The 12500-nt window shown below is 42.6% G+C and overlaps 2 protein-coding genes and 1 non-coding gene across 5 annotated transcripts in view; all 3 read left to right on the top strand.

Annotated features, from left to right (window-relative positions):
- The window catches only part of mapre3b (microtubule-associated protein, RP/EB family, member 3b), a 6601-nt gene extending 4970 nt beyond the window's left edge, over positions 1 to 1631 (top strand). For both annotated transcript variants that reach the window (XM_043230791.1, XM_043230792.1), the window contains exons 6-8: positions 144 to 292; positions 586 to 738; positions 816 to 1631. In XM_043230791.1, coding sequence (XP_043086726.1) covers positions 144 to 292; positions 586 to 738; positions 816 to 881 — 368 coding nt within the window. In that variant the 3' untranslated portion in view covers positions 882 to 1631. The remainder of the gene's footprint in view (positions 1 to 143; positions 293 to 585; positions 739 to 815) is intronic.
- A 1140-nt stretch (positions 1632 to 2771) lies between these two features.
- On the top strand, positions 2772 to 11787 carry tmem214 (transmembrane protein 214). Of its 2 annotated transcripts, none has more exons than XM_043230777.1 (16): positions 2772 to 3027; positions 3598 to 3785; positions 3900 to 4050; positions 4477 to 4638; positions 5703 to 5785; positions 6577 to 6682; positions 6823 to 6904; positions 6983 to 7084; positions 7594 to 7735; positions 8202 to 8293; positions 8375 to 8423; positions 8546 to 8653; positions 9503 to 9720; positions 10160 to 10325; positions 10730 to 10881; positions 11318 to 11787. In XM_043230777.1, the coding sequence occupies exons 1-16, from the start codon at positions 2904 to 2906 to the stop codon at positions 11442 to 11444; spliced, it is 2052 nt and encodes a 683-aa protein (XP_043086712.1). In that variant the 5' UTR covers positions 2772 to 2903; the 3' UTR covers positions 11445 to 11787. The 2 variants fall into 2 exon arrangements, with proteins under 2 accessions (XP_043086712.1, XP_043086713.1); XM_043230778.1 differs by having other exon boundaries at positions 2773 to 3027; positions 4477 to 4611.
- A 215-nt stretch (positions 11788 to 12002) lies between these two features.
- On the top strand, positions 12003 to 12090 carry trnay-gua. Its single transcript is given in 2 exon segments — positions 12003 to 12039; positions 12055 to 12090. It is a non-coding gene; the product is annotated as a tRNA-Tyr (tRNA).
- The last annotated feature ends 410 nt before the right edge of the window (positions 12091 to 12500 follow it).

Raw genomic sequence — 12500 nt, 5'->3', positions numbered from 1 at the left:
CACACATTTTTAAAAAAATGAAATCGAGGATGTTTTGAAATCATACACTCGAACAGAATTGAGGAATGAGCCGCTGCTCGGTGATTGGCTGACGTGTGCGGCGCTGTGCTGTGATTGGCTAACGATTTCAATTCGGTATCTAGGGCCCCAGCGGACGTCACCGACCACGCCCAAAACGATGCCCACCCCCCAGCGCCCCCTAAGCACCGCCCCCTCCGCCGGAACGCGGCGGAACACGCCCCTTTCCCGGAACGGAGGCGGAGACGCTGAGATCATGGAGCTCAACCAGCAGGTGCACTGAAGAATATAGAGAGAGTTATAAACACTAAACACTACACACACTCAGAACGAGACGGCAGCCAATGAGAGGAGCAGATTGTTGCCTAATTTGCATACGAGATTCATTAACTAGAACTGATTTAATCCTAATGCTAACATTAAGAGACAGAACATAAAATGGAGTATGAAATACACAGCCAAATCTATTAAATAGATAATAAATATTTAAAAAGTGTACTAAGCTTTGAAATGAGCCGTGTGTGTGTGTGTGTGTGTGTGTGTGTGTGTGTGTGTGTGCGCACGCAGCTGATGGACCTGAAGCTGACCGTCGACGGTCTGGAGAAAGAGAGAGACTTTTACTTCGGTAAACTGCGTGACATTGAGCTGATCTGTCAGGAGAACGAGAGCGACACGAACCCTGTCCTCGGGAAGATCATGGAGGTCCTGTACGCCACAGAGGTATCCAGGCTTTCCTTTCTCACTCTTCAGTTCTCTGACATTTTTCAGCCCAAACGAAGCGGTTGTGTTTGTTTCAGGATGGTTTCGCTCCTCCGGAGGACGACGAGATCGAAGAGCAGCCACAGGACCAGGACGAATACTGATCCTCCTCATCCTCACGCTCTCTTCATCTCATCTTTCTTTCTTTCTCTCCCTCTCTTTCACTCCATCCCCCCACCAGCAGTCACTAGGGGCGTGGTCTAATAGGCTAATAGAGTGAGTAGGGGTGTGTCTATGCTAATGAGGTCTGGGTTGATGCAGTGAAGCTGTGGGTTTAATGAGGAGTCCAGACGACTCCATGATGATGATGATGGTGATGGAGTGACACTCTCTCACACACACACTGATGTAGTGACACACACAGCCAAGGTGAACATATTTCTTTGATTTGCATCATCTTTAGACTTCAGAGCGGACACAGGACAGTAAAGAAAGCCTTCGTGTGTGTGTAAGACATAGTGCAGACGTGAGAGTTTTATTTATTTATGAAGGAAACTGTCAAAAGGCATAAATACAAACTTATAAATTCTTATGAAAAAGAACAGGCTTGGCCGTTACTAACAGTTAACCGACTGATGACACAAAAACAGTTTTCTAGCTGCTATATTTTAATTTAACATTTCATTCTCAGTCTTTTTTATTTAATTGACGGGTCGGTTTTGATTGGCGGGCCTGTGTCATTAACCCTTTCCCCTCTCATCTGCTGTCACGGCAACCGTTTGCAAACATGCATCCATTTGGAGTTTTACTATGTAAAATAAAAATGTGTGCGGGGAATGAAGCACATGTGTTTGCTGCTTTATTCACATTATGAAGACATCAGACACTAATAAACAATATAATATATAATCATATCACGTGATGGCGTTTTATGAATTGTCACAGAAAGGAAATTCAGATTTGTGTGTGTGCATACTGATATATATATATATATATATATATATATATATATATATATATATATATATATATATATATATATAAACCCATACATGAATAAAAATTATAGTTAAATAAAATACATCAAAATATGGTCTTTGTACAACATTTTTTATAAGCACATTTTCATGAAATTTAGTTAAGTTTAATTAAACTGAATACCTTGTCATTTTTTTCTAAACAATTGGGTTTTTTTAAAACAAAAAGTTAAACTGTGTTAAGTTTAATTTTTTTATTGATATATATTTTAGTAAATACTACATATTCATTGTAATTTTACAAGTGTATGATTTTATTTTTATTAAGTGTTCTATTTTCATTATGCAAATTAACATTCTGTTTTTTAAATGATTTTCCGTACTTTATTTTTGGTTGTTTTTATTTTTAATTATTTTATATTATAAAATGTAATATTTTAATTTGACATTTTTTATTATGTAGATGCATGCTACATTGCAGTTGTTTTCGTTTTTAAATATTGCAATTTTATATTATCTAATTTTCAGCAAGTGACTTGTTTTAGTTATGTTTATTTTAAAGATTAATTATTACAATTTTATGATTCCTTTCTTGTATGGTAGTTTATTTGAGTTTTACATTTTTGACTTTACCGTCTCGTTTTATTTTTGTGTTTTTGTTTTTATCAAGTATACAAACATATACATCCCTAGTAAAAACACAAATGACAAAACAAAACTGACAAAATGACAAAAAATTCATCGTCTCATATTCAAAAGAATACGTTTGCTGGAGTGACGTCACTGACAAAGAACAACTTCGAGCTGCGCATCCGATCTTCTGCCGCTTCCGGTACGCGACCAGAGAGTCACGTGCTACTCAGCGGCGCTTCCGATTGGTCAGAAGGGTTCGCTCTTTAGTCTGCAATACATCAGGAGTATTTATTTAACCAACAGACCGCAACATATTGCGTATATAATAAACAATACATGAAATTTGCGTTTTAAAAGTTTTTATTTAGCATGTTTAGCCTCGCGCTCTAAGGGTCTCGTCTAAAGTACACTGACTAGCAGTTCCTCCCGCTCTGACCGGAAGCGCGCGGGGAGTGGACACGCTGGAATAGGAAGTAGTTCCTCTCGCCGCAAACAGACGTGGCAAAAGAACCGTTAATTTGATTCGATCAACGTTGTCGGTTATTAATCATCAGCGAATTCTTTTAGATCGAGATTATGGCCTCTGGTGTGGGCAAATGGGAGGTGGTGAGGAAAGGAAAGAAACAGAACTCCGGAGGAAAAACTCAGGAGAAGAAATCCGGCCGAAAAGCGCTGAGTGAGGCCAACATTGACAGCAACCGTGAGAAAAACAACAAAACACAAACACAAACACTGCGAAAACACCTCCTGACTGCTCGTTATTCATCTGTGATTCGGTCCGAAGCGAGGTTTCTGCACGTTAGCCGAGAACTAACTAATAACATCTGTCGTGATTAATACCTGATTAGTTATCTGTCTATTACTTCACCGCGGGATTACCAGACACTGCCAGAGACTTCACATAAACTTCCTGCTTTATTCGCTGTTTATGTTCAGATAAAGTCGTGTTAGTGTTCAGACTGTAAAGTAAAAAATAAACCAGACTTCAGATCTCTTCTGTTCAGTGTTTGTACTCGAAATGCTTCAATTCAAATACGTTTAGACCTTTTGTATTTGTTTGATCGTTCTTTTCAGTAATATATGTGTACGTAAGGATACTAATACAGACGTTCACCTTTTCACTTCATTTTAAATGAGTTAATTGATCTTAAAAGTAAAAACCAACTCACCCCTGTAGTGAGTTGTGAAATGTGTGCCGAGGGTCATCAGGACGGAGAGCAGACCCTCTTCAGCGCTCTTCTGTCTCATTCTGCTCTCTGGACGTTTGTAGACGTGATGTCTGAGACCATATTTGACGGCTTTGAGAAGATGGGGAAGAAGCAGAACAAGGAGCAGGTTCCTCCGCCGGCCGAAGCCCAGCAGAAGAAACCCAGCGCCACGAAACCGACCAAAAAAAATCCCCCCAACAGCAGCAACAAACCCATACGCTACAAAACTCTGGAGGAGGCCGTCAGAGCCGTGAGTGTACTCATACACACACACACACACACACACACGCTCCAGCATCTGCTGATGAACACGTGTAAATGTGAGTGTTTGACGTGTGTGTGTGTGTGTGTGTGTGTGTCTCAGCTGGATGTTCTGGAGCTAAAGCAGCAGCTGGAGAAAAGTCAGAGTCTGTTTCCTGAGAATCCGTCGGTGTGGGTCAAGGATCTGGCCGGATACCTGAACTACAAGCTCCCCGCTCCGGACCCGGAGCCCACACTCAGCAGCTACGCTCACGGTCAGTCTGTGTGTGTGTGTGTGTGTGTGTGTGAGAGAGAGAATCTAGATCACCAGATCAGCTCGTGCCGTTCTGATAAAACGAAAGAATTACATAAAGAGTGTTGAAGATAATAGTAGATAATAATAGAATAATACAATGATTATAGTGTTATTAAAATACTTGTAGTATTTTTTTCTTACATGTAAACATAACAAAGAGAATTGCTGTTTATATATTAAACATATAATATAAATGTTATTAATCTAAATGTATTTATGTAAATATTTTAAATGTGTGTGTATTAATATATACATAATATCTTTAGTACACACACACACACACACACACACACAAGTATGCCACATAGACAGAGACTTTTATTTTGCTTGTGTTTAATGGTTTGAGAGCACTGATCAGAGTGTAATGCTGTGCTTCTGTGTCTAGATTACCCATACTGCCTCGCTGGTAAGGAGCTGAGGGCCGTGATCAAGAACCTGCTCAGCAAATCTTCAGAGTCGCTGCCCGAGTTCTTCGACCACTGTGTGTTCACGATGCTGCGGGAGCAGGACCGACAGCCCGGTGAGTTTAACCCTGACCCGCAGACCGGTGAGATTAACCCTAACCCGCAGACCGGTGAGATTAACTCTGACCCGCAGACCGGTGAGATTAACCCTAACCCGCAGACCGGTGAGATTAACCCTAACCCGCAGACCGGTGAGATTAACCCTAACCCGCAGGACCGGTGAGATTAACCTAACCCGCAGACCGGTGAGAGATTAACCGGTGAGATTAACCCTGACCCGCAGACCGGTGAGATTAACCCTGACCCGCAGACCGGTGAGATTAACCCTGACCCGCAGACCCGTGAGTTTAACCCTGACCCGCACCCAGTGAGATTAACCCTAACCCGCAGACCGGTGAGATTAACCCTAACCCGCAGACCGGTGAGATTAACCCTAACCCGCAGACCGGTGAGATTAACCTAACCCGCAGACCGGTGAGATTAACCTAACCCGCAGACCGGTGAGATTAACCTAACCCGCAGACCGGTGAGATTAACCCTAACCCGCAGACCGGTGAGATTAACCTAACCCGCAACCGGTGAGATTAACCCCTAACCCGCAGACCGGTGAGATTAACCCTAACCCGCAGACCGGTGAGATTAACCCTAACCCGCAGACCGGTGAGATTAACCCTAACCCGCAGACCGGTGAGATTAACCCTAACCCCGCAGATTAACCCTGACCCGCAGACCGGTGAGATTAACCTAACCCGCAGACCAGTGAGATTAACCCTGACCCGCAGGCCGGTGAGATTAACCCTGACCCGCAGACCGGTGAGATTAACCCTAACCCGCAGACCGGTGAGATTAACCCTGACCCGCAGACCGGTGAGATTAACCCCTAACCCGCAGACCGGTGAGATTAACCCTAACCCGCAGACCAGTGAGATTAACCCTAACCCGCAGGCCGGTGAGATTAACCCTGACCCGCAGACCGGTGAGATTAACCCTAACCCGCAGACCGGTGAGATTAACCCTGACCCGCAGACCGGTGAGATTAACCCTGACCCGCAGACCGGTGAGATTAACCCTGACCCGCAGACCGGTGAGTCGTGACGGTGTTCCTGTCCTCCGCTCTGAGCTCCTGTCCTCTGTGTCTGCTCCGCAGGTGATTCTCTGCACGGATACCGCATGTGTATCCAGGCCCTGATGCAGGACAAGCCCCAGATCGTCACACTGAACCTCGCTGAAGTGAGTCACTCTCCTCCAGCCTTCGTGACCTCTGACCCCTCTGTACGTGTCCCTGCAGCACAGCAGTCATAAGAGCACAGGTGTCTTTGTAGCAATAGCCAACCATACCTGAAATGGTCAAAAAAATCTTAAAACTTTTGATTAGTAATATGTATTTATCAAATATTGTCCGATCCTAACGAACCATACCTTATTGGAAACATTATGGATTCAGATTTCAGATGATGTATAAATTTCAATTAAAAAAAAAGTACCCTTATGACTGGTTTGTGCTCCATGGTCACTACACTGGTGTAGTTTATGACACAAAAGAAATTAAGGTAAAATAACATTATTTAAAGTTTTCATAATTTTGTCATTTTTATTACTTTTTTTTTCTGTATACCTTTTATTTGTTTTCATTTCATATTTAGTTATTGAAATATAATAATAATAATACAATATAATAATCTTGGAAACCAGCTTAAATGTTGTTGTTGTTGTTTACTCTCAATTGTAAGTCGCTTTGGATAAAAGCGTCTGCAAAATGACTAAATGTAAATGTAAATGTTTATATTTTAAAGGTCTTTATTGCTGAAGTATTCACATTTATAGAAATATTTATGAATTTTGAAGTTATTTTTTAAATTATTTTAATTAAATAAATAATCCAAGAAGAAGTCTAAGGAGTTGAATTAATGCAACTATAATATAGCAAAAATGTTGCAGCTATCTGCAATAGAAAGTCAAAGGAGAGCGTTGGATTGGTTCTTGCTCTGTGTGACCGCTGACCCCGTGTGACCCCTCCACAGCACCTGGAGCTGCTGCGCTCTCATCAGAGCCGGCCGGTCAAGTGTCTGACCATCATGTGGGCTCTGGGACAGGCGGGATTCTACGACCTCAGCCAGGGCATCAGAGGTGAGCGCCAGAGACGGCTTGACAAATCATTGACAAATCATTGAGAAATCAGCGCCTCCTCCTCTGCAAGCTCTCTTTGGGATTTCACATGACCTTTATCACATCTGGAGTAGTGCTTGATAGTGTGTTTGCTTCTGTAGTTTGGTTGGGGATCATGCTTCCTGTTCTCGGGATCAAGGCTCTGTCTGCGTACGCCATAGCTTATCTGGAGCGCCTGCTCACGTGAGTTTTCTCCAGAGTAAGAACGAGAGTTCTGGACAGTCTGAACTGAAGCTCAGGGTATGTGTGTCTGTGTTTCAGTCTTCATGCCAACCTGACCAAAGGTTTCGGGATCATTGGGCCGAAGGAGTTCTTCCCGCTGCTTGACTTCGCTTACATGCCCAAAAATGCTCTCTCTCAGAGGTGAGACTCGCCCTGTGACGCACAGCATCCTGATTCAGATTCATCACCTGATTCAGGTTCACATCCCGATTCAGATTCATCTCCTGATTCAGATTCACATCCCGAAGCAGATTCATCACCTGATTCAAATTCACATCCCGATTCGGATTCATGACCTGATTCAGATTCACATTCCGATGTTCATCACCTGTTTCATGTTCAGGTTGAAGTGTCATGAATCTAAATTGGGATGTGAATATGGCCATGTCCATGATTAATGTTTAGGTTTCATGTCAGGTTCACGTCCTGATTCAGATTCACGTCCTGATTCAGATTCACGACCTGATTTAGGTTCGCGTCCCGGTGTTCGTGACCTGTTTCACATCCAAACTCATGTTCACGTCCTGATTCAGATTCACTTCCCAATTCATGTTCTGATTCACACTCTGATTCACATCCTGGTTGTTGTCATGTGTGTTAACGTCCTGATTCATATGCACGTCCTGAATGAGCGTCCTGATGTTGTTCAGTCTGCAGGAGCAGTTGTGTCGGCTGTACCCGCGGCTCAAGGTCCTGGCGTTTGGAGCCAAACCTGAATCGACTCTGCACACGTATTTCCCATCGTTTCTGTCCCGAGCCACGCCAAACTGCCCTGACGCCATGAAGAAAGAGGTTCGATAAACCATGTGACTCTGTTTAATGATTTAATACAATTATAAGTAAAAAAACATTGATCTTTAATAAGCTGTTTATTAAATTGCTACAATTTTGACAATAACAGTGTTCTTTTTATATACATGTATATATGTGTTGGTGGTCAAATGAATGCTTAAAACTATTTAAGTTACATTTGGACACATTTTTAATGAACATGTATGTAATGTAATGGTATTTGAACAGTTCCTTTTGTTTTGAGGTTTACTGTTGAAATGAAAACATTGTGATATTTCTTAAAATATGATGTTTTGTAGGGCAGTCTGAGATCGTCACGGGCAGGGTTTGATTTGGTTTCATCTGTGTGTTTTCCATTGACTCAGAGTTTTAAAACGTTTGGTGCGTTTTTAGGCTGTCATGAAGAGCTCTGAGAGTGTGTTTCTTCTGTGTGCTGAGACTGCTGTGTGTGTGTGTGTGTGTGCAGCTGCTCCGGAGCCTGACGGAGTGTTTGACCGTCGACGGACAGAGTTTGAGCGTCTGGAGACAGTTATACACCAAACACCTGCCTCAGTCCAGGTCAGCTTCCACCAAGAGACCGCTGCGCAGGACCCCACTCAACACCGTTAACTCTTTCTCCTTTTCTCTTTCTCTTTTCAGTCTTCTGTTGAATCACCTGCTGAAGACGTGGAACACACTTCCACCTAAGGTAAGAGTCCCTCACACACACACACACACACACACGAGAGACTGAAAAAAAAAAAAGTTAAAGTCAAACGAGTCAATAAAGTGAGATCTAGCAGCCTGTGCTCATCATGTGTTGTTGTTTAGTTGCAGAAAAACCTTCAGGACACCATCCAGTCGTTCAGAGTGACCAATGATGAGCTTCAGAGCGGCACACACACACAGCACATCAGTGACTGCAACTCCCTCTGTCACGTGAGACACACACACACACACACACACACACACACACACACAGCACATCAGTGACTGCAACTCCCTCTGTCACGTGAGACACACACACACACACACACACACACACACACACACAGCACATCAGTGACTGCAACTCCCTCTGTCACGTGAGACACACACACACACACACACACACACACAGCACATCAGTGACTGCAACTCCCTCTGTCACGTGAGACACACACACACACACGTATTAATCAGTTTTATTATATTCGTTATATACAGTCACACTGATTTATTCTGACAGCATCATCATTTCTCAAGTCATATCACCGTTTCTTTGCTGTAGTTTAGCGTGAGGAGCAGTGTATCCTGAGAGTGTCAGGTAACACACAGAAGGGTGTGTGCTGCTCGGGTCAAAGTGTCTGAAACCTTTACTGCAGTCCACTGTATGAAGAACTTCACTTCATAGTAACAAGCTGACTTTATTTTGCTGTCCTCGTTCACCTGCATAAATGAACTATTGAGTTCTGCACCCACTAGTGAAAAAATACAGAAAATTATGTCTGAATAATTTTGGTTTGAGTGTATGTCAAGGACAATATATCAGAAACTATTATGCTTCTTTTTTTATTTAAAAAAATCTCCTCTGTTCTACAGTAATTATATTTTAGCTGATATGTATATTCTGTTGTTTTCATTGCATTTATAAATGTTTGAATTTTATTATTATTATTTTTTAATACCCTTTTTTTTGGTTTTTTGGCGTTTGTCAGACTTTTATTTTGACAGTGTTTTGAGTTGAATTTAAAGTGATTATTTATAAGTGGTGAAAGTGTTGTTGTTGTCCTGGTGGTTTCCCATCAGTCCCTGCAGCAGAAGATGCACGGGCAGGGCTTCCCGTGGTGGCGCATGCTGATGATGTCACTGGTGTTCGTGGCGGGCTTCATCGCACATGACGTCAGGTCACAGGGGTCATTCAGCGGCTCCACCACAGCACTGTACCTGGAGAGGTCAGGGGTCACGGCCGTATCCCTACAGGCCTGGAGTAAAGTGTCACACTACAGCCAGCAGAGCGTCAGGTGAGAGACGTCAGGAGGGTGTGTGCGTGTGTGTCTGTCTGTCTGTCTGTCTGTCTGTCTGTCTGTCTGTCTGTCTGTCTGTCTGTCTGTCTGTCTGTGTGTGTGTGTGTGTTTCACCTGACTCACTCGTGTGTGTGTGTGTGTGTGTGTGTGTGTGTGTCTGTCTGTCTCTGTGTGTCTGTGTGTTTCACCTGACTCACTCCTGTGTGTGTGTGTGTGTGTGTGTGTGACTCACTCCTGTGTGTGTGTGTGTGTGTGTGTCACCTGACTCACTCGTGTGTGTGTGTGTGTGTGTGTGTGTGTGTGTGTGTGTGTGTGTGTGTTTCACCTGACTCACTCTGTGTGTGTGTGTGTGTGTGTGTGTGTTTCACCTGACTCACTCGTGTGTGTGTGTGTGTGTGTGTGTGTGTGTGTGTGTGTGTGTGTGTGTTGCAGTGTTGCAGCTGGCAGAGAACACCCCTCACTATTACTCCCGTGCCCTGGAGGTGAGCGGTCCGCTGCTGGAGGACGCTCGTGAGAGGTTAAAGGTCGCGGCGCTCTTCATGGCTCAGAGGAGCTCCGAGCTCTTGCTGTCTCTGCAGGAGAACGTGCCGCTGCTCATTCAGTGGGTCAGCATCACTTCTCACATCCTCTTGTGTTCTCTTGAGGAACATTGGGATTGCGGCATTCAACGTGCTTTTATTTATTATTTAGTATAAAATAATGTCAATATTTTAATTTAAAAATAATTACTAAATCTTTTATTATTATTATTATTATTATTATTATTAATTATAAATAATTAATTTTATTGTATAATAATAAAATAAGTATGAATATATTATTACAACCAGTAAGAACTAAATACGTTACATCCAGATAAACCTCTCTCTATTTGTGTCACTGTTATTATTTTATGTTTTTATTTTTTATTTTTGCTCTTAATTATGTGTGTGTAGTTGACTTTATCTAAATGAATTTTGTTAGCGTAGCACTAAACTGGTGATGATGGAGTGTTTGTGTGTGTGTTCAGGTCCAGGCGAACACTCCTGAGAGTGTGTTTGATCTTCTGGAGTGTGTGAAGCAGCTGCTGCTGTATGTCCAGGAGCACGTCCTCGTCCCGGCGCTGCAGTATCTGACCGCTGCTCTACAGAGCATCTGGAGGAACCTACAAGAGTCCTGCAAGTCAGTCTTACTCACAAACACACACACGTTCTCTTTCACTTGTTTCCTCTGTGTTTCTGGTCTGCTTGTAGACTCATGCAGGAGATGCGTGATAGCGCCCCTTAGAGTATAACAGAGAGAACCATGAAAAATGATGCTCATTATATTGAATCAGGTTAAACATTGATTATTAAACCAGTCAGTCAGTCTCACACAACCGCCATTATTGTAGTTTTAAACACCTTTTTAATGCATGTTTGTAGTTCTTCAAATCCTCATCCACTGTTGTGATCATCTTTAGAGTGCACTAGAAGGAGTAGACCGTCTTCAGCATACTCTTTCCAACACACTATGATTTGAAACATGCTAAGTCTATTGTCAAACAGGAAGGACACTGTGTTGTGATTGGCTGATGACTCTGCTTGTGGTGTGTGTGTGTGTGTGTGTGTGTGTGTGTAGGAGAGGTGTCTCTGCACTGCTTACAGAAGCACCTGAGATCCTTCACCAACAGCACCTGGATGTACCTGCAGGACGCCACGTCTGCCGCCAAGAGCCGAGCGCAGGAGCTGCTGTCACGAGCGTGATGCACTCACACACACAATCTCTCTACTTTACTTTGTCAGTTTGCATGATTTTATATCTGTTGTACTGACAGTTCTGTCTTTTATGCGGATGTTTTCCTGGTGTTCTGTAGCTCTGTGTGGATCACTAATGACTACTGCTGCTGGCTGAGCTCTGTACTTGAACACTGAACGTTATTAATGTGACTGAGCGGACGGATACTGTCTGTCAGGACAGGGGTTGCTATGGAAATCGCATTGTTGTTGAAATACAATGTATCATTTGAAGCAGGCGTGTGTCCTGTCAGATGAGCTGATTTGTTACTTTGTAAATGATTTATAAATAAACCAATGCTGTTCAGTCCTACTCGCTGTTTGTCTTTTTTTTTTTCAATATTCTTTGTATAATAAACCCAAAGCTTTCTGTATAACAAATATTAAACAAATCCATCATCAAGAAGAAAAGGATATAGACAAAACCCCTCTAAAACAAGGCAATCTGCTTAAGCTTGTCGCAGCTGGTTTTTGGCAGAATGGTTTGTGATCATTTTTAAGTAAAGTTCTCGAGTGTTCGCTCCGACCCCTTCGATAGCTCAGTTGGTAGAGCGGAGGACTGTAGCGGTGAAACACTGACATCCTTAGGTCGCTGGTTCGAATCCGGCTCGAAGGAGGGATCACTTTTTTGGCCAGTAACTTGTTTAACATTCAATCAATTCTCACAAAGAAGCTCAAGATCACCGGTTGCAATAAAAATATAGCTATCTTACTAGACAATGACTGGTAGAAATTAAATGCCTGCGTCCCAAATGTGCATACTATCTAAATTATGTGTGATGTTCGTAACTTTCAATACTACTAAGGGCAGATAGGGTGGACAGGTATAGGTATGCACTTTGGGACGCAGGCATAGACCGTGTTTATTCTTTGATCACTGAATCGTTTGCTGACTAATCTAATATGTAAACACAGTCCATTGCTCAGAGATGCAAAACAGCTCTGTGGTGTTTGATCGAAACTATTTCGGTTTGCAAAAACATGCGATATTGTGTCTAAAATTAATAAATAATTATAGTTGCTTAA

The sequence above is a fragment of the Puntigrus tetrazona genome, unplaced genomic scaffold (assembly GCF_018831695.1).
Source record: "Puntigrus tetrazona isolate hp1 unplaced genomic scaffold, ASM1883169v1 S000000223, whole genome shotgun sequence".
NCBI classification, from domain to species: domain Eukaryota; kingdom Metazoa; phylum Chordata; class Actinopteri; order Cypriniformes; family Cyprinidae; genus Puntigrus; species Puntigrus tetrazona.
The sequence above is the reverse complement of the archived record's forward strand: the minus strand, read 5'-3'. Positions and strand labels throughout refer to the sequence as shown.

Coding starts and splice junctions, on each gene's coding strand:
- tmem214 (XM_043230777.1), top strand. CDS start 2,904: ATGGCCTCTGGTGTGGGCAAATGGGAGGTGGTGAGGAAAGGAAAGAAA. Junction 7,736..8,201: donor CTGACGCCATGAAGAAAGAG/GTTCGATAAACC, acceptor GTGTGTGTGCAG/CTGCTCCGGAGCCTGACGGA. Junction 10,326..10,729: donor TGCCGCTGCTCATTCAGTGG/GTCAGCATCACT, acceptor GTGTGTGTTCAG/GTCCAGGCGAACACTCCTGA.